Consider the following 24,832-nt stretch of genomic DNA (forward strand, 5'->3'; position numbering starts at 1 on the left):
AAACAGCCTTCATGGTTTCATGATTTCGTAGTTTATTTTGACCATTCTTGTAATCGCATGTCAACGTGGGGTAAATCTTCAAATTGCAAAAAAAAGCCACATTTCTTACAATTATAAATCGGACGCTACGTGCAATATTATGTGCACACTGAATCTTTAACCTCGTTCCTGTTGCCAGGAATGTAGATTTATTTATCTAATTATTTATTTAAAGACATGGGCTTGTTTGGCTTTCTTCGAATGGGAGGAGGATTGATTGTGGGGCTTCCGTTGCTTTAAAGTTGGAAATATCAAAGACTCAGCTGCAGAATGGAAGTGATTACAGAGCTGATGAGAGAGGGAGAGAGGGAGGGGGGCGGTGGTGCTCCACAGGGATAAACAGAGATTTCAGAACCTAATCTGCAGAGCAAAGATTCCTGTCTGCTACTGAGATGAAGATAAAGTGCTTGGTTGGCAACATGTGTCACAGAGGTAAAACAGTGTGTCCCTATTCCCAATCCTTCCTCACTGTAGACTTTCCTGTGGCTCTACTGAAATCGTATCAGTCTTTAACAGGACAGGGTTATGCAACACTAGCCCTGAATGATTATTGTCTGATTTATGCAATTGTTAGCTGGAAACACTTTTGGTTTCAAGCAACATCCAGCCAGAGTGAACTTAAAAAAGAAAAGGAAACCGTTTAATGCAGTTACTTTGCAGCTACATTATGTAAGTACTGGAACTTGAAATAAAGCAAGTGGTGTTCTTACAGTTTTGCAGTTCCAGGGTGTTACACAGGGTCCTTCCAAAGCTGCTGGGTTTTCAAAAGCTTTCCTGCAGCACGTTTTTAATGTCCATAAACAAACCAGTGAGCCGCAGGAGTTCTGGGGCTGGCAATAAAAATGCTAGAACAAGTCTTTTTATTACGTGAAAACCTCACACTATACAACCCAGTGACTCTGCCAATAGCAAACAGCTGGCAAGAGAAATGTTTATAAGGACAGGCTGATATAGAGGGTTTATGTAAGCAGTAATTCAATTATTGAAGGTGTGTATAATATACATCAAAGCATGTTTTCCTGTGCTCCCAAAGTAGTCTAGTACAGGGGCTGTACTGATTCACTATGTAATAAGAAGAAGAAGAACTGCTTCCAAAAGCTGAGCAAAATCTAAACAGGATGAAGCCTGAGCAGTTAGCTTTCCTTTGGAACTGAATTTGTGTGTGTGTGGTTTACAGAACTCGCTTTCATGGTATGCAGTGTTTGTTGACACATTTTTATTTTAGATAGTGTAATCTCCATGCATGCCCCAGCTACAGAAACGCCCCCCCCCCCCCCTCCGTGCACATCTCTGTCTGTACGGGACTGGTTTTGTGGTGGTGGGGTGCAGATGCACTGCTTAACCCATTAGCATGTAGACAGCGCCCTTTTGAAGAGCAGTACTCTGGCTCAGAGCCTTGCCCTGTACACCGTGCTGTAATGAGCAATGACAACATCAAACACATACAGCAGCTATCTTCCAGTGGTCTGAACCTGTTCCCACTTGTTTGACCACATTCGTTTTTCTATGGTTTCTCCTCCTGTCCTGAAGTTCACTAACCAACATCATTCCCTCTTTCCTTGTATCAGCCATTCACCCCCTTGATCTTTGATGTTCATGCCACCTACAGTACTGAGACATGTGGTTGGATACTATTAAAAGGAAATCATTTTGGGTGGGCTTTGTTCAAAGTTAACGCAAAACCGTAAGTGTTTCTCACGGGCGATGGATAATGATTGCAGTGGGGGTGAAGTCAGGAAGCACTCATATGGCTTGATTGCCAGCAGAGATTTTTGTACGGAACTGCATTGAGAAGGGCGTGCCACCGCAGCCGAGACGTTTATTGAAAACAAGGTACCATAAACATCCGAAGCAATATTCTGTCCTGTCAGCTGAACTAAGCTATAAACAGGGATTCTGTGACAATGAGACGCAAGGCCTTTGGACCTTTTGTCGAAAGTCTCCTGGGCATTTCGATAACGTTTTCATTACCACTCAAGTGCGATAATTAGCTACGGTTTGAGCAGTTGGATGAGCTCTCATTTTCTCAGAGCCTTAATTTATTTCTAACATTTCTTTTTAACCCTTTAAGGGGTCAGGCCACTCCTTTCCCAAACCTGCGCTACCACAGCGTACGCTCCCATTCCTATTTTATATCATCTAGATTTTATTTGCTTCCCTGTTTAATATTTTATAAGCAAGGCCAGTGGGTGAAAACGTGGTGTGTTAATAATGGTCTGTATTATAATATTAAACAGCTAAGCAGTTAAATATTCTGAAAATGTAGCTGGACTTGCCATTGTCATCAACTGTATCTAAAATACGACAGGCTACATATAGGTGAATAAATAGCTTCACCTCAATAGAGTTCAGAGAAATGCAGCTACTGCAGATGAATTCGAATTTTTGTTTATCATGCATAAAATGTCTTACAGGTGTGTCTGGAGTACCGTTACTATACAACAGGTACTCGCATGGTTGTAATGTACTAATAAGTCCAGTAATTACCTACTATATAATACGCATGTACAGAAATATAACCTTGCTGATACCCTCAATCTAAAAAGGAGGGCATCGTTCTACAATGCCTGACTCTATGGTCAACCCCATCTTTCCTTTCATGGATACAGAAGCAATATGAATATGTGTCCCCTATTGCAACATACAAGTATTTATATACAGATCTCACAGACTGCAATGAGTCCTCATCTGTCTTGGAGTCAGCATAGCGCATTGGGAGGGCTGTGTTTTCAACTGTATCATTAAACCAAGATCCTGCCGGCTTTGCAACCACTGCAGATCCCCGAGCAGATATTACACTAACAAGCAGGGGCAAAATTCATCCAGACATGATTCACTTCCTTCTGAGGAAACTGAGTCACTTGAGAATGTACTGTACATGCATGCAGAGCTTCCCTAGGAAAACACCATAAAACAAGCAGTGTTTGTCAATGAACGAATCTGCATTGTCAGGCTGTGGGGCTGGCCTTGATAGTGGAGACGCACTAGAAACATGCCACTGCTTCTTTCACTTTTGCCCCCAATTCTTTTCATTAAGAGGAACAGAGCCGGGGAGTGCAGGGTGGGTTGACAGAATTTACATTGTCATATGGTTTAAATGGAATGAGGAAGGCTGTTCAGCCCCTCCATACAAACTCAAAGCCAGGGAAAGGCAGATATAAAGAAGCTATGATAACAACTCTGTGAGCAACAGAGCCCAGAACCACTCAGAATGCTTGCAAACAGCATCTAAGAGATTTGGTAGGGTTCATTCTGCACTGCTCCTACTCTGCCGTCCAGTTACCATGCTAAGATTTTTTTTCTTTGTCTGGAATTAAGAGTGTACTTTGTCTTTCCCAAGGCTCAGCCGGAACGCAGTAAGGCTGCTGAATTCTTTATCATTTGAATAATGCAGTGTACCGCAGCGGAACAGGGTTCGTATCTGAGCCGATTTCATCCACACACAATAGCTCATTATACATGTCAGAAAAATATGTTGGCCTTCATTAATCCCATCCTTAATTGCAACACAAATCCAAACTTGAAGGTATCTCAGGAATTTGTGTAATTATGCTTCATGGCATCCGCTTGGCTGGGTTCGAATTGCAGCTGTTTGGTGGGGTTGTGGTTTTGTATCGAGCTCTCAGTAACAGAATGTGGCTTGTTAGAGACAGCAGCACCACATCATCAGGACTGCTCTGGTATGCCCTGTTTCTGTGTTTCATCTTCCTGCTGCCAGAGCAATACACAACACAGCACAGCTTCATTTTCAGAGCGGGCCTCGGGACAACTTATGTCCCCCTACAAATCGGCTTCATCAAATGACAAATACAAGCTATGTGAACGAAAGAACTTTTCCAGTACAAAAGTCGAAATAAATGTTTTGTTTTCACCCATGAAAAATAAAAATGACGTTGTTTTAAATTAGGCACAAAATGTGATTTGCATGATTTCTTCCAAGAGCTTTATACAAACCCTGCAACCACCCTTTCCTTTGAAGCAGACCCAGTTTGGAGGAAAAAAAAAAAGATGCCCTCAGCAGATTGCACTATAATTGAAGTTGAAGTGTACTCCCATTGAATGCAACTGCAGTTCAAGATCCACTATAATTACATGATAATTGCAAATTCAATTAGCACAGCCGCTTTGTAACCTCAGCCCTGGTGCAGGAATGTGCTGTTACACTATAGTCTAGAAGACTGTTCTGTGGACTCCTTCACTGCTGGCTTTTCCATATGAATAGCGGTGCTGAAACGCCCCATTCATCCACGACCCTCTCATATAACATATCAGTACATATCAGTAACGCGTGACATTTTGTCAGCTTGTCGGTGTATAGCAGATGGTTAATTGCGGCAATTTTTAATCGGCTGACTGGACTCTGAACCTCGCCCGTAGGCTATATAATTAGCCCGTTCTGCAATTTGAAAGATGATGAATCATCAGATGTTTTTTTTATTGCCAGTCAGTGTATGGATAATACAAAAAAATTGGTTGCTTTTCAAAGAATAGTTCCTAATTATTTCTATAGATATACACACACTTCTGATATATATATATATATATATATATATATATATATATATATATATATATCAGAAGTCTTTCAGATGTATGTAAATTATTATTAATAACATAAATAAAAACCTCCAATAGTTAAGTATTAATCAAAACATATTAATAGTAATTAGAATAACGACAGTCAACATCCCTTACAAATGTTTACCACGCTTTTTATGCAGTTTTCCCATGCTTTTCCCCTAGTTATGATATGCATTTACCATTGTTTACTATGGTTGAAAAAATGTTTCACCATACCTCTCTGGGCTTTACAATGCTTCCCAATGATTTACCATGCTTTCACTGTGCTTTATTACACTTTGCTATGCTTTTACTATGGTAAGCCTGTATAAGGGATCCTAGTTAGCTCATGCTGTCTGTATCTATCAATCATGACATTCAATGAATATCTCCAGTGGCTCGATCTCCTAATTGACCAGCTGATGAATTGTGGCTGTCTGTGGTTCAGGTGGTGTGGTATTTTCAAGGTGAATACATTTCATATGGGAACACTAACAGCAGTATCCCCCCCCCCCCCCACACGTTCTCGCATGACATGCAGCTTCTAGAGGTTTTAACGAAGCTAACACACTGCCTTATGCGTCCGATTCACATCTGAGTCATTGTATAAAGTTTGTGCTAACCCGTTCCAATTCTGCCCTTCTGTTACTAACATGTTATGAATTATTGTATAAACAGTTATTAGTTTTTTTTTAAATGTACACCAATTCCAAGGTGTCTTTATTCTGTAATGTTTGAAACGTATTTACTGTGGAAATGTATCACTTCATTATAGAGTCACATCCTTGTAGTTTTCCTTATTCGAATTACATTCGAATACATTTTTTTTTTTTAAACCAGATGAAACTTGACAAGGAAAGCTCTCCGTTTCGGTTGACTCCTGCTCTGCCCAGCAGTAGGCCTACAGTCAGCTAAACCACAGGCATGCACCTGCCCTCCCCCTGGCGAGCCAAGGCACTTCGCTCAGAAACCTGAATTCAATTGGTCTCGAGTCGCTGCACATCTTCAGATTCTTCACCGTTGATTTAATCAGCTGTAACCGGAACTGGACACAGTTCAAATCCGGAATCCTTACAAGCTTGCGCTCCAAAACCACACCAGGCAGGCTTTGACATTCATTGTCATTGTTCCCGTGAAAAGCAAGGCAATGGAAAATCGCAGAAACACAACAGTTTCACATTTTTGGTGAGTTTAGCGTTTTCAACTCAGTAGACCCGGGTCCTAGATTCATTATTTTAAAGATTACAGTGTCTATATCCTCCCGGCAATTGAATGGCCCTCACTCTCTCTATTCTCTTTAGAATGTGCTGAAATCATTTTACATTATTCAACGAATGATATCTTGAGACATTTCTACGGGTTACACAATTTGTTTTTACGGTGCTTAAGTTTTGAAGTGACAATACCGTCTTGTGACTACAAATTCCCTGGAGGAAAGAGCCGCAGTTAAATTCAGAAATAATTCAGTGTCTTTGTGTCTGTGGAACAGACACACGCCGATGTTTGGGTGGAGAGACAGACTGTAGCGAGCGCCGTCGCTCTCTGGCTCACCGCACCCATTCAAGACGAGTGCCCCTTTCCTCGCTCCTCATTTTGAGGCAGCATTTTAATTATTCTCTTTTTTTTGGCGGGCCCGTTTGTTCCTTTGTCTTGCTTTCAAAAGTCTGCTGATGTGTGCGATGAACGGCGCTTTAATTGCAGAGTCGGGTCGAATGCTTTTGAAACTCGCTTTGCACGACAATGGCTCCATTTACTGTGCCCAGGAACCCCTTTTTGAAAACAAGGTGTTTAATCTCCTCCTCTGCCGACCCTGGCGTCTACTTGGTGTTTCGAAATACATAAATCAATTTCAGTTCCCCAGTCTGTGCCGAGGCAATCTAACTTCAGGTGACTGAGGAGGAGTCAGGGAACCTATTTTCCTTTAATTTAAAGACACTTGGACAGAAATAGGGGCTTACTAATGTAACAGGGTGACTCCACACTCTCCCAGGTCTTAACTGCTGCAAAAGATCCGTGTTCGTATGCATTCCTGGCTTTACAGCTTTCAGCCTCATCTCACCGACAGGAGGCAGTACAGAATCCATAACGGCAGTGTGTTACACAACTAACAGAAGACACTTCTTCGCATTGAGATGCATTACCGGTATAAGATGCAATGGCATAACTGTGTGTTTAGGAGCACACTGGTACCACGGAACTGTACTGTAACACCAGTGTGTATTGGATCATAAAAATGGTACCGCTGCAGTACCGTTCTACAAATGCTCGTCCCATCGCAGCTACCCTTGTGCTTCCATCGCCTCAGTGCAGAAACCATCGCATTGCCACTGAGAATCATTCGGAATGGGTTTCATCCACCCACTCCAGGCGTTCCCTGTGGTTTCATAAATAAACGCCTCGGAGGCTGACGTGATGGCCGTTTTAAAAAAACAAAACAAAACAAAAAAACCCCATCACCACGGCTATTAAAATGTCCCAGCTCCCTGAGTAGATTTGATTACAGTTTTCTGTTTTGATAACTCTCTCCCAGGGGAGCGCACCCAGCTGTTTGTGTAATAGCTGTTCCCATCTGCCGTCTGGGCCACGCTCTCGTTGCCACACGCCGGGGGGAATGGAATTATTAAGCCATCTATCACTCCGCGGGTGAGGACTCCGAGTCTCGCAGAGAGCCAGGAGGGGCAGCCTGCATTTCCCTGGGCGGGGGGACCTCTGTACGCTCCGCTCGGGGTTGAGGGTCCAGAAGATTAGCAACTGAAGACTATGATAATTACAGAGATTTACTCGCTACCAAGTAAAAGACACTGAACACTCTTGGAATGGTTCACAGCGACTGGGGTAAAACAAGCTATTTAAGCTGCTTACTACACAGTGAAATAATACATGAGGAAAGCAGTGTGGTCTAGACTCTAGGACTGGGCACAGCGAGGTTTTGAAAGGCAGGACTGTTTATTCCACAGCTTCATTTTCATATCCAAAACAACCGATTTGTAATTATATGTCTGCAAACCTAAGTTCTCCAGAGGAAATCAATGGACGACAAGTTACCAAGAATGTTTCCCTACATCCCTAGCGTCGTAAACTGAGGGAACACTAAACCACTTTGTGGCTTGGAACTTGGTTTCAGGAGACTAGGTTTCAGGCCACTGCATTGCGCACCAGAGGAGACCTGAGGTTTGATACAGCAACCTCAAACTAGGTCTCCCGGAACCAGGTTTCAAGCCACTATTCCTGAAAAATGAATGTTTAACTGAGGCAAGACATGGCAATCAGTAACCAATAAATCAATTTATCATTGCATCGTTACTTCCACCCTCAGAGAATCCCTCCAAACACTTGTGAGTTTGGCAATGCAGCAGTTTCAGTGCTTGTAACCTCTGTCTCCTCGGTTGGTAACTGGTAGCTTCACCAGAACCTCTGGGTTTCTCCTAAAGCTGTGGAAAGTCCCTTTGAAGGCTTTCTGCATGATCTCAGTGTCCTGCAAAGAGCCCTCTGTGAGCAGGTAATGGGTCACAACTATATAGAAAGAGTACAGAGAATTCAAAGGTAATTCTCTGGAAGCACACGGACACGCCTTGCGTTCACATCTCAAGGCTCACATTCTTGTCGTCGTTGGTACACACACAGTAAGATGCCTCATGTGGGCAGTGCACTGAGGAATGCAGCGATCAGCTTACCCTGCATTGTGTTTCTGTAGCTACTGCAACAGCTGTTTGTTTTTCACACGAAACGCCCAGAGAAAGCATTGAAAACACGAAGATGACACCCAAAGAAAAAATAATCTATGCTGCATGCATAGAAGTTCAAAACGCTTAATTAATTAGTCACTTGTAAATAGCTGCACAGCTCAAGATGGTTCTGCAGTTCTCAGCTAGGGGTGGTGTAAAAATACATCCCTGTCACAGCATGACCTGTATCACGATATGCAGGTCGCTAATACTGTAATCTATTTCCTTGCTCTTACCTTGCAGCGTTTACATGAAACTCATTACTTTACATGTGCTGTATCCCTGTGTGGCCCACAGCAATGCAGTATATTTTTCAACATAATCCCACTGGTTTTGATATTTTTATTCACACATAATAAATTAACTGGATAACACATTTCTCGGGAGCGTTCTCCAGAAGAAAGAGCATTTCTCTTATAAAAGAAGTGAGTTATCAGTTTATCGCTTACTTTGTGAAGTATTTCTAATGATTGATGAGCATCCTGTTGGATCCGGATTCTCCTTGGATAGAGAGCTGTTCGCTGTTTTTTTTTTTTTTTTTAATTAATTCTCTGTACTCTTTCTCTATATAGTAGTTGTCATCACAATCTCTTGCTATGAAATATTAATGACTGAATAGATGAACATCCCTTATGACACCTTCCAACACCTTGTGGAATCTGTGCCACGTCACGTCAAGGCTGTGATCAGGCCTGATAGAAGGTATGGATCCTAATAAAGTGGCCAGTCCGTGTGTGTGCTTAACAGCACACGCAATACTGCTCTGCTGATCCGAATAAATCGTGTGTCCCCTAAACTAGAGAATGTGTGTGATCCTGATGGAGACGCTGCAGCAGCTGAAGTAAAGCACAAGAGAACACAACGCATGCAGCATGGCACAAAACTTTATTATTCATCATCATGTCACAACGCAAGCAGCTCCGGGCTGCAGCAATATGAAAAGAGAGAGAAAAAACGTTTATGCATTAATTACACACGAGCCAGTGGAGAATGAAAATAACAATCACAATTTTAGAGATTTTGAAAGAGGTTTGTATCCTGGGTTGCCTTCCTGCAGGAACGATCCTGGTACCAGTAATCACTGCACGGTTTTGCGAGGACAGCTTGAAATTTAGTACGTTTAAGAAAATGGCTATATCCACGCCCATTTTTAATAGAATACTTGTTTTTCCAAGTGTCAAGGATCACCACCCTCAAGGGCAGCCCCAGCACCACCACCAGCTGCCCAGCTCAAATGAATTAGTTCGACTGGTATGGACTGGAACAATTTCACACATCCGGCAGCAGAAACAACCCCATTTCAAAATTAATTACAAAAAAAATAATACACTCAAAAACAATACAAAATAATTTTAATAAAAGAAATAAAACATCTGCAGTTTTATATACAAAAAGACAAACATTTATTGAATAACATTTTCTTTATATTACATTAGACCTCAGGATTAATGACATTTGCAAAAAAAAAACACAAAAAAAGATGCTGTACATCAGGGCTTAGATACAATCAAAATTAGAGCAGAACTATGGCGGTGCCATAAACTTCAGGGATGGAAATAAGACTCCACTGCATAGCAGTTTCAACCATTCCAGGTTTTAATGCGTGCCTGATTAGCCACAGTGTATAAGGTTGGTAACAAGCTCTGTTCTGTCTGAAAAAAACGTATAGCTAACCCAGGAAAGAATCAAACCACTATGCAGTGGGAGTCTTATTTCCATCACTGAACTGACATTTAATTGGTTCAGGTTTACCAGGTCTAGTTACAGAATTACCGGCTTGAGTCCTGGATGGTTTATTTGAACAGGGAACATGTTTGAAACATAGACCTGACATGCTTTGTCCTTTCATCTGTAGTTTAAGATACATATTCCAATAATCAAAAATTATGAATTTACAAGAATACTTTATTTTAGTGTGGAAAAGGGGGGGATACATGTTAACATGCACAAGGAAAATAAATAGTCCAATAAATACAAAATGAATATTTATAGCCACCATTTTCACCTTATTTATTACATTTGGGTGGGGGCAATAATATATACCCTGAGAATGTAGCGACAAATCACCTGACCTACACAATAATAATACAAAAATTAAATAATAAAATTACATCTTTCAAAGTTCAGTCTTTGCACAGCAAATTCAGCAGAAAAAAATAAAAATAAAATTAACAACTTCACAAAAAACTACAGAAAGTACATCAGTTGAAAACAAGACTCCCTTTGCACAGCAGTATGAGCAATTCCGTTCTTTACTATGAGCTTCATTAAATTAGACACACCGGAGTTGAAATGGAACAGCTTCAACTGCTCTGCATTGGACTTAACTTCTGTTACATAAAACTTTAATGAACTCAAGTCTTACCCAGTACATTACTCCGGTGTACTGAAATAAACTAAAAACAAACCTGTATTTCTATACTGTAGCATTTCTAACTGTTCTGTGTTAGCAAGCAAAGCGCTCTTGAAAAAGCACAGTTTGTGTCCCCTTTGCAAACTAAAGACAGTATATATAAAAGACCATCTGCTGCAGGGTTTGAAAACAGTTTTATTAATAATTAAAAAGAAAAACTGCTGTGGGAAATCCCCAAACAGTCTCACTTAATTTACACGGAGCGACAAGAGTATGCATATTGCGTAAAGTCCAATACAGAAGTTTGCAGAACATTCCATTGGACATCACAAAGCCCCTTGTACACAGGGTCTACACAGAACCAAGACCAAAGTGCTTCAGTGTCCACCGTCACTGGGCCACAGTCTTCAGAACGTCCAGTCCGCTTGTCTCTGATCTGGTGTTTTCACATTGCAGGAGGACAGCAAGACACACCGTCAATTTCCAGACATCTCTGGCAATAAAGTTCTAGGAGAGAGAAAAAAAAAAAAAGAAGTCAGGAATCCGAAGCACTTGCATAACGCAGCCACACATCAGACACAACTTAAATACCTGAGAAACAAACTCATTTTAATGGGCTTTTTCCAGGTGCAAATAGAATTCCTGGCACCTACACTAATTCTGCACATTCTTCCCCCCCCCCCCCATGAAACTACATGTAAACTCATGTGACCGCTTACTGGAGCCTGTATAGGAATATGTATTTCAGGGAGCCCCAAGCTACCTGTTCCCAGCTTAGAGAGACCTAAAAACACAATCAAGCTATTTCATGAACTGTACTGCCATTTCACTGTACTCCTGGGCTACTTAGGCAGGGAACAGATGAAGACATTTAGAATACCTCCTTTTTTTGACCTCTATCAGGTAACTGCGATTGCGATCAGCTCTACAGATCTGTGAAAAGTGAAACCGGAGAGGACGAGGCACGTGCTGGTTTTTTTTTTTTTTTTTAAATGCTACCTGGTGTTCACATTCATTGACGCTGCTTTGCATTGATTTGCATGTCAAGGTAAAAGGATTGCAAATGATAGGGTGGAGTCTGTGTCGATGAATGAAAATGTTGCTAGGGCAAAGGTCTTTCATTTTCAAAGCCTGTATTTTCAACAAGTGTGTTACATAGTTGACACAATAGACAGGATATCTACTACATAACAATAACACGTTAGTTCAAACTACTTGTATGGTATGTTATATGTATATATATACAGTGCCTTGCGAAAGTATTCGGCCCCCTTGAACTTTGCGACCTTTTGCCACATTTCAGGCTTCAAACATAAAGATATGAAACTGTAATTTTTTGTGAAGAATCAACAACAAGTGGGACACAATCATGAAGTGGAACGAAATTTATTGGATATTTCAAACTTTTTTAACAAATAAAAAACTGAAAAATTGGGCGTGCAAAATTATTCAGCCCCCTTAAGTTAATACTTTGTAGCGCCACCTTTTGCTGCGATTACAGCTGTAAGTCGCTTGGGGTATGTCTCTATCAGTTTTGCACATCGAGAGACTGAAATTTTTGCCCATTCCTCCTTGCAAAACAGCTCGAGCTCAGTGAGGTTGGATGGAGAGCATTTGTGAACAGCAGTTTTCAGTTCTTTCCACAGATTCTCGATTGGATTCAGGTCTGGACTTTGACTTGGCCATTCTAACACCTGGATATGTTTATTTGTGAACCATTCCATTGTAGATTTTGCTTTATGTTTTGGATCATTGTCTTGTTGGAAGACAAATCTCCGTCCCAGTCTCAGGTCTTTTGCAGACTCCATCAGGTTTTCTTCCAGAATGGTCCTGTATTTGGCTCCATCCATCTTCCCATCAATTTTAACCATCTTCCCTGTCCCTGCTGAAGAAAAGCAGGCCCAAACCATGATGCTGCCACCACCATGTTTGACAGTGGGGATGGTGTGTTCAGGGTGATGAGCTGTGTTGCTTTTACGCCAAACATAACGTTTTGCATTGTTGCCAAAAAGTTCGATTTTGGTTTCATCTGACCAGAGCACCTTCTTCCACATGTTTGGTGTGTCTCCCAGGTGGCTTGTGGCAAACTGTAAACGACACTTTTTATGGATATCTTTAAGAAATGGCTTTCTTCTTGCCACTCTTCCATAAAGGCCAGATTTGTGCAGTATACGACTGATTGTTCTCCTATGGACAGAGTCTCCCACCTCAGCTGTAGATCTCTGCAGTTCATCCAGAGTGATCATGGGCCTCTTGGCTGCATCTCTGATCAGTCTTCTCCTTGTATGAGCTGAAAGTTTAGAGGGACGGCCAGGTCTTGGTAGATTTGCAGTGGTCTGATACTCCTTCCATTTCAATATTATCGCTTGCACAGTGCTCCTTGGGATGTTTAAAGCTTGGGAAATCTTTTTGTATCCAAATCCGGCTTTAAACTTCTCCACAACAGTATCTCGGACCTACCTGGTGTGTTCCTTGTTCTTCATGATGCTCTCTGCGCTTTACACGGACCTCTGAGACTATCACAGTGCAGGTGCATTTATACGGAGACTTGATTACACACAGGTGGATTCTATTTATCATCATTAGTCATTTAGGTCAACATTGGATCATTCAGAGATCCTCACTGAACTTCTGGAGAGAGTTTGCTGCACTGAAAGTAAAGGGGCTGAATAATTTTGCACGCCCAATTTTTCAGTTTTTTATTTGTTAAAAAAGTTTGAAATATCCAATAAATTTCGTTCCACTTCATGATTGTGTCCCACTTGTTGTTGATTCTTCACAAAAAATTACAGTTTCATATCTTTATGTTTGAAGCCTGAAATGTGGCAAAAGGTCGCAAAGTTCAAGGGGGCCGAATACTTTCGCAAGGCACTGTATATATATATATATATATATATATATATATATATATATATATATATATATAAACTGTATGAACATAATTTTGATCTTAACGTCATGTAATCAAAGAAAACTACAAAATGATATCGCAAAAGTCTACCGGAATACATAGTAGTGCAGGATTTCATGTTTGATTTTCAATGAAGGGCTTTTTTATTAATACAAACATTGAAGTCCGGTACATTGGATAAAACATCCCCATTTTCAAAGGTCGTCCTGTTTTTCACATTTCTAAAACCTGTAATCAATCTGACTCATCCGTCAGCTCATTAGCGCTGTTGTATTGGTGATCTCTAAACCATCTGCAAATCAATTTCAAAGCTGGGGAGCGCCTTCTCGGCAAGTTCAGAGATCAAGACAATCTTTTTAAATCTCCTACACAAACTCTGTTAATAAATGCCAACCCAATTCCAGCCATCTGCATGGCTTCAGTATATCGATGAAGGACTTGTCGCAGACACACTGCTCCAATGAGTAGTTTTTATAGGGGCACCCCTTTGAAATAGAAGTCAATGGACAAACCACATTGCACAGTTGTCTTTAGTTGATTTAAAAAGATCACATCGGGGGTCCTCTGTAGTTAGATTATTTCTTAATTTTATATAATTTCTGTATGTTTGACACCTCCGCACCACATGCTTACTTAAATTGAACGTGTTAAATAAGCACTCATTTCTCGAATGGAAATTTGGCAACTGCACAAAGATGAAACAATAAAAGCTCTTTAAGCGAATATGAATGCACTCCTGCATTTTACTGGCAGGATTAATTACTCTGGGGAGTGGAGGGAGGGAGGGAGGGGGCTCCATCACAAAATGCTAATCCTGGTGGCTCTGCGCACCCTTTCAAGATTGAAATAAATTAAACATTAGTATTGAATTGGTTGTTACTCAGCGTCCCTCACTCCTCCCCTTGCCTTCAGACCCACTCGGTGCCGGGAGCTATTAACAGCTGCTTGGGGCTGCAAAGCCACGCATTACACGGTCACCTTTGACCCTCCTGGTTGCGGTTGAGGTCTCCAGAGCAGGGCTGCCACATATGGCCGGGGGGGGGGGGGGGGCTGGATCATTAACAGGCTACTGATAGCTCTCTACTTCCAGAAACCAGAGACCATCTCAGACATGCAGCAGTAAATATAGTCCAGGACTTACTGAATCTGCCTGCCAGGCTACCTAGCTACACAATCACAACTGAGACACAAACACAGAAACGCTCTTTTTAAAAAGGCAAAAGTCTGATGTATAGTTTTAATTTGAAGGCTTGACTGTAGTATTCGTGCGATATAGTGTTAAAAACAACACTGTATTCTAATATACAGTAGTACAAAGGGGTATACACTCATCACAAAAGACATTGGGAGAGTCACTGGGATTTAAAGCCAAGATCTTAATTACACACAATTCTCATGAATGTTAACCTTAGAATTTAGTATCAAACAAAGGCAGTGTCTCTGGAACAACACCACTCTGGTTCCCACAACGCCCAATCAAGTTAAAGCCCAGATTTTCCCCAAGGTGACCGTTATGCTACCTGTGGCTGACTGTTAGTCATTCGCCTGCTCAGCTGTTGCCACTTGGAATAGCCTCCTCCCAACCACAAAAATCAAACAATACCTGCTTGTTCAAAAAGCGATTTTTTGGGGGATCTGCCAACACAACCGTTACCTGCTTTTAAAGCAGTGTGTGTTACTCCACCCAGCTCTTTACTGAGAGTCAATCCTGTTCCTGCTGACCGGGCATTAACACAGATTCTATAGAGAGCGATCAGCCTGCACCTTTTCTAGGTCCCCCCCCCCCCCCCCTAAATTTAAACTGATCTTTTCGCTTCTCTCCCGATCAGCGTTCAGCCAGTATTCAAAAGACGTGCAGCAGAGGGAGGCTGTTCAAAATACAGAACAGCCTTCATTCTGCAGCAGCAGAAGGCAAAGGGAGTGGCTGTTACTTGAAGCGAGACTCCGACAAGCTTTAAACACTTAATAAAATCCTTATATCAACTACAGACACTGTACATAAAAAAAAGACACTCCGGGAGTCAACAGTAGATTGAATATTCCAACGCCAAACCTGTCTTCGTTCACACTCAGTGCACTCACAGACCTTACAATACACTCAGGTGCCAAGAAGGTAGTTTGCTGATCTGCAGTAATTCGCCAGCATGTGTAATAAAGGCTGCATTGCTGAAGAGCCTCCTGCAAGGGTTAAGACACGCTGGAAGCAGTGCGAGGGGAAGGGGCTCAAAACGCCAGTTAACAGCAAGACAGACATCGGGGACGTTTCACCGACCCGGGTGAAGTTTAAAAACACCATGCAGCAGGATTATTTTTAGGCTTGCACTCTGGCTGTGAACATAGAGCAAGTCACCCTTTGAGACACAAGGATCAATTCAAAAAGCTAGCGCCTGGTTATATACCACTGAAGCAGCAATAACAATAAAGGGAACTACCAGAGATCACGGACTGTAACTTGGCAGTAAATCAGGCAGGTATAAAAGTCTGCATAGATAAGCAATGTGCGTTTATTTAGTTATTTATGCATTGTACTCCCAGGAAAATGTAGCAAATTAAAAATAAGTCATTTTTTAATTTATTTTTTATGCAGAGGTGTGTCACACAGAAGCTGTATGACACTGCAGCTAATGAAACTCAAGCAAGTCTAACAGGGTTTAAAATGTGCTGACAGGTTGGATCAGGTCCTCCAAATTGTCCGTTTCCGCCTTGTGATTCTTGAGTCACTCTCAAATGTATTTTCAGAAGAAACCGTCTGAACAGTCGCTCGATTCCTTGTGTCCTTTCCTGAGTTAACAGAGCTCAATTAGATTTATTTTACATGCTGAGGTGTGTCTGAATGGATCATACAGTCCAATAGAAGGGTTAATGTCAACCCTGATGGAAAGGAAGTACGTGGATAAGTGTGATTCTGATATATATGAACATAAAAAAATAAAACTGCTTAAGGTTGTCAAAAATTGATATTCATCTGAAAATAAAACCTACTTTTTATTATTGAATCTAATGCGAAATGTGATTAAAATCCTGATTACATTGAAGACCACTTTTAACCTCGGGATCACACTGAATCGGAATGACCCTTAGGCCTTTTATGCTGGGCTAGTCCTGCCTCTATAGTTTACTTACTGTTAGTCTACAGAGTTATGCTGACCACATTAACACCTCACTCCTCAGGAGTGAACCACCTTTAAAAAAAAAAAAAAAACAGCTGCTTGCTTTTGCTCAACAGCAAACCGCCATTGGGAGCTCTCTGTGGTTTTCTGGTCCAGTATTTACCCTCTAGATACAGGAAGACAATTTAAGGTGGAACAGCAGCAGGATCTTGAATGAAAATACTGGGTCATATTTACTGGATGTTTGACAATGGTTACTTTTTTCCCCCCAATCTAAATTAAATCAAAAGCAAAGTCAGGATTTTGAATTGAGGAAACGGAAGCCGACAGACAACCCAGAGATACCTCCTTAAAATGACCTAGGTGATGAAATCTGACTCCACCAAGCAAGTGTTGCAACTGTGAGGCATGTCAGAAACATGTTCCTCATTGGGGAAGGGTTCCATTTCATTCCTGTCAGGAAACTGCTTTTACTGCCGAAAAAGAGCAAAGCGCTCACCTGAGAAATCCACATGTTTTCAGGGAGTTATCGGCCAAAATAAAGACTTTTCTCTCCTTCTCTAATTGGCAGCACAGAATTCCTGCCATCTTGTTTAGTCAACACACAGCACTCTGCTTCAAAAGGAAGCTCTATTCAATACAGTCCTGTTTAACCAGTTACAGGCACCCTGCCTGAAGCCAAGTAGCGTCACACTTGTACCACATAAAAGCTGTATGACACTGCAGCTAATGAAACACAAGCAAGTCAAAGGTCATGAAGACTGACCGACCCTGTGAAAATCCTTGATTTGTTCTGTGATGCAATTTTTATTTTACATTGTGTAACTGCCTACAGCTTTTTTTTTTTTTTTTTACATCAATGCTAATCTATTAAACTCACCTTCCACACACTGTGTCCTCCCAATGCTCTAGGAAGAGAGGTATTTCCAAGTGCTGACGAAAGCAGTGGGGATGAGAGAGTACGGCACGGTGGTGACACTGTCCCAAGTGTCTGTAGAGGGATCATAGCAGTCCAATGTTTTACAGCGCTGGGCCCCGAAATAACCACCCACTACATATAGTCTGTTCCCCGATGCCACTGCGTGGCAGCTTATCCTCTTGGCCATGACGTCGCCAAATTTTGACCACTGGTACGTCTCGCTGTTGAAGCGGTAGGCTGAGCTGGCTGAGAATTCGGTGTCCCCTCCAATCACTATGATGTGGTTTCCTAGGCTGGCCGCAGCGGTGTACCGCCAAGGCTGAGGGCAACAAGTTGGCACCGTCCACCGATTCTCGCAAGGGTCAAAGCACTGGACTTTGGGCAGCCTGTCCCGGTTGACGCTGGTGCCACCGAAGACAAAGAGTTTCATTTTGGCCCCGACCACGGCAGCGTTGCTGACGCCCTCCCTGAGAGGTGCCACAAGGGTCCACTTGTTGGTCTGCGGGTCGTACTGCTCCACTTGTTTGAGGGACACGGACGGGGAGGCAGGGAACGAGCCAGCCACGGCAGTGTGGCCGCCAACCACGTACAACATGTGATCTAGCTCAGCTGATCCGTGGCCAAACCTGGCCACCAACATTTGCGCAGCTTTGGACCACTCGTCATGGAGGGTGTCGTACACCCACACGTCTTTGGAAGCCCCGTTCTCAGAGCCCCTGCCGCCGGTCACGTACACCTTGCAGCCGATCGCGCAGGCGCTGCACTCTTTGCGTGGGCTGGGGATGTCCGTCTTGGGGGTGATCTCATTGGTCTTGCGGTCAATCATGTACACCTTATCGCACATGAAGGTCTGGCCGCCCAGAAGCAGGAGCGCCTGGTTGACCTTGCGGGGGCGGGCGCAAAACCCAGTCACCACCCCGTCGTTCTGCAAGATCCTCATCTTGCACCTGACGGCGTCTTCCACGATCTCCAGGCCCAGCTTGTGGCCGACCACCAGCTCTTCGGAGGCCACATTCTTCAGAAGGTATGACTCAGGCAGCAGGGCCAGCCGCACGCAGCGCAGCAGCTCCGGGAGGTCCTCGTGCCGCCGCCCCAGGTCGTACTTCACCCAGTCGATGACCGCCTCGTACACCAGGATCTCATCCTCCACCTCCAGCTCCTCGCTCAGGATCAGCTCCAGGAACTTGTCCTTGGGGAGGCCGAGGAAGTCTTCGGTCTTGAAGAGGGAGGTGAAGTTGGCCAGGCACATCCTCCAGGAGAGCTCGAAGAGGCGCTCGCAGCGATGGGCGTCCGAGAGCAGCATCATCCCCAGGCAGTTGCTGGGGTGCAGGTTCTTCTCCAGGAACTCGGCGCAGGCGTCCCGGATGTCGTGGAACTGGAGCATGTCTCCGGCTTCCAGGAGAGACTCTGCGTTCTCCTCATTGATGAGGACCCGGGCCGAGTAGGCGTAGTCCAGCAGCAGCTCCAGGACCTCCGGGTGCAGGGAGTCGTGGAAGTTCACCTCGGCATCCCGGCTCTCCTTGAGCCCGCCGCTGAACATGGCATCGAAGTAGCGGCTGCAGGAGGCCAGCACCGCACGGTGGCAGTGGAAGGTCTGGCTCCCAGCCCGCAGGGCCACGTCCGTGAAGAGGCAGCGCTTCCGCAAGAGGTTGAGCTGCGTCAACAGGCTGTCCGCGTGCGAGGACTTGTGGAACAGCTGGATGTTCATCGACCCGGAGCTCGATCTCGACTTCCGATTCTCGTGGTTGCTGACAGACATCTCAGGTCAATTGCTTTTATCTTGAAAAGAAAAAAAAACACAGATTGGATTTAACTAGTTTCCACTGCTTTTGGTTTGTTAGTGGCCAGTACCTCTTAGCTTGCATTCGCAGCATTATATTAACCCTGTAATGCCCATTTCTGTATTGTCTGATACAATGTTTAGCCACTCCTATTTTTTTTAAATCCAGCCTCACAAGCCAGAATTTCTCATTTGCAGAACTTTGTGTTGCCCGTCAGAAAAAAAGGTGTTTTGTACAAGAAACCGAACTAGTTAAATAAAAGTAGATTCTCATTTAAAAAATGTTGCAGCTTGTCCTCTTGCATGAACATTTAGAGATTTTAACAGCTTTGCCAGGTTACAAAACCACCCAAAACACTGTAGTAAGTAAAGTGTGTTACAATTCGTATTTGCTTTATTTAGATGTACAGTACTTTCTATGTATGTGTGAGATTTTGCAAAATGCAACATGCCCCCACACGTTCCATTGTATAGTTTTACATGTTATCGTATCTACATTTTGTTTCATAGCCTTTAGAGAAAAATACTTTAAAAAATGTATCGCTGCAACTTTAATACTGTAACTCAGAAAAAAATTTTCAAAAGCCAAATGTTTTACCACGTAGATAGCGTTAAAGGCGCAATGGTTGCAATGGGTCAAGTCATATATGCCCATGCTTTAGTTAAACACCATATTAAAAGATATTATTATTATTATTTATTTCTTAGCAGACGCCCTTATCCAGGGCGACTTACAATTGTTACAAGATTTCACATTATACAGATATCACATTATTTTTACATACAATTACCCATTTATACAGTTGGGTTTTTACTGGAGCAATCTAGGTAAAGTACCTTGCTCAAGGGTACAACAGCAGTGTCCCCCACTGGGGATTGAACCCACAACCCTCTGGTCAAGAGCCCAGAGCCCTAACCACTACTCCACACTGTGTACTATAGGGGGGGAAAGGCTAAAATGACACAAGCAACTGTCATTTGGTGCATATGTTTTAGTACTGCAGTTCACTTTTCTGTAGTTTATACATGTACAAAAACTCACATATGTTACACAGATCTAAAACGAAACCTTAGCAGAATTGGTGAAATGACAAAGTTTCAACGATAAGTCGTTAGCAATGTATATCGATCTCGACAAAGCTTATTTATTGAAAATGATTTTAATACAGCAGTACCAGTATCCAACAACAGAACAAACTAAACAATACGCCATGTGTATTAACAAATAATAATAATAACAATAATAATAATAATAATAATAATAATAATAATAATAAGGAGGTGAAAAAAAAAACCATAGGCGACAAAGAAATTCGCGAGAAATTCAGCTGGTGACTCGAACAACGACTAGGGAAAGCAATGCGGGAAATCCCGTTGGTTTTCGATTCTATAGTGTTACTTGCACAGCTTCAAAAACGTGAATTCAACTCAGTTACGAAAGCTACCAACAATTCAAACTGAAGCTACCATTAGGATAATGCAATCGCATTTGCAGAACCGCATTACAGTGTAAAACAAACGTATTCAAATACGGTAAGCTTACCGAGACACTGGCGAGGATCTCCAGTCTTGGCGTCTCCAAGTTACAAAAGTAACCACAAACTAACTTCCGACAGGAATCGCTTCTCCAAGCGTCTTCGGTGTCTTCTTTGTAAAGGCGTGCGTGTAGATCAGGTTGGCATGGCACATACGCGCTTGTATTTAAGAATATATTAAAGGTTGCTTCGGCTTGTTTTATAGGTATACAGTACAAACCGGAAGGGCCCGCGACGGTTGCCGAGCTGAATGCCGTTCACTTCTTCGACTTCGTAGAGCACTGTGTGAAACGCTCTTAAATTACCAGCAGCCTGCAGCAGATATGCGCAGCGAGCCCCGCCTGTGAATCACGGGGTGACCAATCACAGCCCAGCGGCAAGATGAAAGAGGAACAAACGCGGCACATAAAAGAAAGAAAAAAAAACTGGCAACATTTTTTAAAGCCCTTTTAAAAAATGCCATAAAGAAAACATATACTGGCTGCCTATGCAGCAATCAGTGAACGGTAAAGCAAACACACACACATTATGACTAATCCTTAAGCATACACTGTAAGTATCGGTGTATACGTAATACAGAATGTCCATTTATCTATCTATTTATGTAGGTATGTATTTGTCTATTTAATCAAATTATATATATATATATATATATATATATATATATATATATATATATATATATATATATATTATTAGTTTATTTAGCAGACGCCTTTATCCAAGGCGACTTACAGAGACTAGGGTGTGTGAACTATGCATCAGCTGCAGGGTCACTTACAACTACGAGCACAAGGAGGTTAAGTGACTTGCTCAGGGTCACGCAATGAGTTATTGGCGGAGATGGGATTTGAACCGGGGACCTCCTGGTTACAAGCCCTTTTCTTTAACCACTGGACCACACAGCCTCCTATATATAATGTATTATACCCTTTATGCGTATTGTCTGAAGAACACAGTTTAAATGGTGTGCATAGAAGACACGTCAGTTTTGACTAACTTTTGTTTGTGAAGAACGGAAAGTCCTGGAGATGGGGATTGTCGGCCAATGACCCCATGCGGCCAAATGACAGCGGAAAGCCGCTTGGGCTCTGTGTGTTGACATTGGCGTTCGTTGAAAGACTAAACGTGATGAAAGCGTTGTGGCCGGGGTGTTGTTGGTATTCTTGTATGCTGTGCTGGTGAAGCATTGATAACACTCTATAAGCGCACTGTGTGCTGCAAAACCCACAGGGGTGTGTGCTGCAATTCTGCATTGCATTGGACCCTACTCACAAACCTAAACAGCTTCACTTTAATTTGTAAATATTTCTGCACGATGTATAAAAGTACAATTCTATCAAGATTTTACACAGTGTAATTATGCGTAAGTACACATGTAATTACTATGCAAATACACCGTCATTTAGAGAAACGTAATGTAAAGTGTTGCCCAGTTTCACTGCAAAGCTACATTCACAGTCCTATCAATCAGTATTTAAGCGCAAGACGCGCGCACTGGACATTACACTGCAGCACTTGTGTTTTCCCCTTCTAAGCTTGGGCTCTGATGATGTGTAACACAATCAGGCAGTTTACATGGCATTCTGTGCTATGTCCAGCGGGTTCCTTGAAATCACGAGATAGCATTATTGGAGATGTCTGAAAAGGCTATTAGTGATCTGAAAGGCTCATTGTGGGCTGGGTTCCTGTCTGCACGGAGAGGAGGGGAGAGAGAGATCTGTGCTGTCTGTCAGTGCCAAGTGAAACTGGAATAGAAATGAACAGGACAGAGATCACTTTGGAAGAACCAGCTCAGAAATGCATCCTACTTCAGCAACAGCACGCATGTGGCTACTGTTGCAAGGGATTCGTCTCGATGCTGCTAATACTGTCTGTTGGGCCAATGCACTGCAGTCATTATCTTGCATAGTAAGGTCTCTCGCAAGCAGAGAATGCCAAATGTGAAAAAAGCTGGGTTGAAATCTAGAAATAAGAATACTTGATAACTGCAATCAGTGTCTCTAATTGCTGTGTATTTACATAGTAGTTAGTAGTAAATGCACGTGTAGTTACACACAATGTACTTGGTGTGTAACAGCAACACAATTGAAGCTGATTACCTTGTTTTAAAATGTAGTATATTTTTTTTTCTTCTTTTCATTCGATTTTATATATATATATATATATATATATATATATATATATATATATATATATATATATATATATATATATATATATCGCAGTCCAGGTGATTAATTCATTGTCTCTTGTGTGACCGTGTCTATTTGTGAATTGCGCCCTCGGCAGTGTGTGGCCTGTGTCAGAGGAAGCAAGAACAATTACAAGCAAGGTCCCACCAGACCTCTCTTAATGGGAGATATGCGAGACCCGCAGCAGACCTCATCAGCGTCTTGAGGGGCAGGTAGTTTATCAGTTTGTAACAGCGCTGCTCATCCCTGCTCCTAACCGGGACTCAAAGCGCCTGGAATTACCGTTCAATTAGACCCCAGCTGGGTCTGTCTAGCATTAAAAATACAACAATTCCAATTGACATGCTCTTGGTCATAGTCAGTGTTTCAAATAAATATTTATGAGTTATTTAAAAAGGTATTGTGAAGAGGCTATTTTTTTATGCTCAAAGGCAATCAATTCCAAAGATGAGATGCCTGATATACAAAGGCACGCTGGCCCATATTAGATCTGCATTGAGGGATTTTAAAAGCAGACGCATCATTTGATCTCAGTGCATCTTAGATATGTGCGTCATTTTTTTTTTCACTGCTCCCTAAACCCATGCGAGGACGCTGTCTGACATGTGGACGAGACTCATTAATCATTAAAACCCTTCCAACCCCCACACCCCCTGCACAGCAGTTGAGAGGGTCTCCGTTAAAAGGATCATTATTTTATAATGCAGCCGATTCCTGTTTCATTATGTAGTCTTTATAATGTAATTCAATGAGGACGAGCGCTCTAATCGAATTTATGTGGATTCATCAATCTGACCCTTAGGGGGGGCGTGGCTAACTTTAGTAAATGTGGCTCTTGACCAACCCAATGCTTTCATAACAGATTTTGAATTTCAGCTGCAGTTGCTTCTGTTGAGGATGTGCAGATAAACTTAATGTGGTGGGGTTTTTTTAGGTTTTTTTTTTAGTTTGGATCTTAGTTTGTAATCATTGATTGCGTCCCTGTAGTTGTGGTTTATAAAACATGCTGCAATCTGAACAGGATTCAATACAAACAAACAATTTCAATTTCCTGTGTCAAAGAGTCAGACCTTACCTTGCGCTCTGAACCCTCATAGCTGAGAGATTGCCCCTGTAGGGACCCCCCTCCCCTCTCCCCTCTCCCCTCTCCTTTCCACATTCTGGCTGGCATCTGGCCGCAGTGTTGGAGGAGATGCAGCACATGCTTGTCTAGAGCCCCCGTGGGGGAGAGCTGTGAATATCAAACAGCTCCTCAAGGGTAAGCTGAGGCAGAGTGCTGGAGGGGACCTGACACTGTGCAAAGTGTCAATGGAGCCCAGCAGGATGAAAGCAGTCCCTGCTCTCAGCATGTTGCAATGACAGGAGCGATACAGCACTGTGCTCCTGGGCAGCAGGTGCGCAGTGCATACTGTTTTATGTATGATTTCTTGTCTGGGTGCTCGTTTGTTTCTGTGACAGCTTGTGAGGTTTATAACTACTGAACGCCTTGGTAAGATTGGTAAATGCTGTAGCACTGTATATTAGAGTCTATCTATCTATCTATCTATCTATCTATCTATCTATCTATCTATCTATCTATCTATCTATCTATCTATCTATCTATCTATCAACCTATCCATGTTTCTCATCATATAGAGAGGAAGAATGGGGGATAGAGAGAGGGAGTGAAAGAGGATAGTAATTCATACACAGCGGGAACGAAGGT

At 42.4% G+C, this 24,832-nt stretch overlaps 1 protein-coding gene across 1 annotated transcript; it reads right to left on the reverse strand.

Annotated features, from left to right (window-relative positions):
* Window positions 1-9,659: 9,659 nt before the first annotated feature.
* Window positions 9,660-21,228, reverse strand: LOC117966279 (ectoderm-neural cortex protein 1-like). Its single transcript, XM_059015068.1, has 3 exons — window positions 20,941-21,228; window positions 17,579-19,396; window positions 9,660-11,184 (listed from the first exon to the last, which is right to left on the reverse strand). The coding sequence occupies exon 2, from the start codon at window positions 19,374-19,376 to the stop codon at window positions 17,607-17,609; it is 1,770 nt and encodes a 589-aa protein (XP_058871051.1). The 5' UTR covers window positions 19,377-19,396; window positions 20,941-21,228; the 3' UTR covers window positions 9,660-11,184; window positions 17,579-17,606.
* Window positions 21,229-24,832: the final 3,604 nt, after the last annotated feature.

The sequence above is a fragment of the Acipenser ruthenus genome, chromosome 49 (assembly GCF_902713425.1).
Source record: "Acipenser ruthenus chromosome 49, fAciRut3.2 maternal haplotype, whole genome shotgun sequence".
In the NCBI taxonomy this organism is placed as follows: Eukaryota; Metazoa; Chordata; class Actinopteri; order Acipenseriformes; family Acipenseridae; genus Acipenser; species Acipenser ruthenus.

What these genes read in the sequence shown, in the direction of transcription:
- LOC117966279 (XM_059015068.1), bottom strand. Translation starts at nt 19,376, where the DNA reads ATGTCTGTCAGCAACCACGAGAATCGGAAGTCGAGATCGAGCTCCGGG.